The sequence below is a fragment of the Buceros rhinoceros genome, unplaced genomic scaffold (genome assembly GCF_000710305.1).
Source record: "Buceros rhinoceros silvestris isolate BGI_N320 unplaced genomic scaffold, ASM71030v1 scaffold28654, whole genome shotgun sequence".
Classification (NCBI taxonomy): Eukaryota; Metazoa; Chordata; class Aves; order Bucerotiformes; family Bucerotidae; genus Buceros; species Buceros rhinoceros.
In genome coordinates this window covers 451-758 of record NW_010406956.1, presented here as the reverse complement: position 1 = coordinate 758, position 308 = coordinate 451, and the positions used below count along the sequence as shown (strand labels likewise).

At 73.7% G+C, this 308-nt stretch overlaps 1 protein-coding gene across 1 annotated transcript in view; it reads left to right on the top strand.

Annotated features, from left to right (window-relative positions):
- Positions 1-201: 201 nt before the first annotated feature.
- The window catches only part of LOC104491844 (class II histocompatibility antigen, B-L beta chain-like), a gene marked incomplete at both ends in the record, with an annotated part of 551 nt that continues 444 nt past the window's right edge, over positions 202-308 (top strand). Inside the window, one exon of the mRNA XM_010134318.1 lies at positions 202-296. Within this exon, the coding sequence (XP_010132620.1) occupies positions 202-296 (95 nt within the window). The remainder of the gene's footprint in view (positions 297-308) is intronic.

Here is a 308-nt window from a genome sequence, read left to right as displayed (position 1 = left end):
CCCGGGCTGGCAGGACGGTTGAGCGTGGCTGTGCCCAGATTGGGCAGGGCCCTGGGCAAAGCCCCTGTGCCCTGCCACGGGGACACGACTCCCTGGGCACGTCCCGTGTGGGGAGCACAGGGCCAGCCCCGGGCCGCGATGAGGCCACGCAGGCCCCTGGGCTCGGGCAGCCCCTCGGCAGCTCGCTCTCCTGTCGCCCAGTGCGGCCCAAGGTGAGGGTGTCCCCCGTGCAGTCGGGCTCCCTGCCCCAGATCGACCGGCTGGTTTGCCACGTGTCGGGGCTTTATCCCACGGGGGGGGGGGGGCGA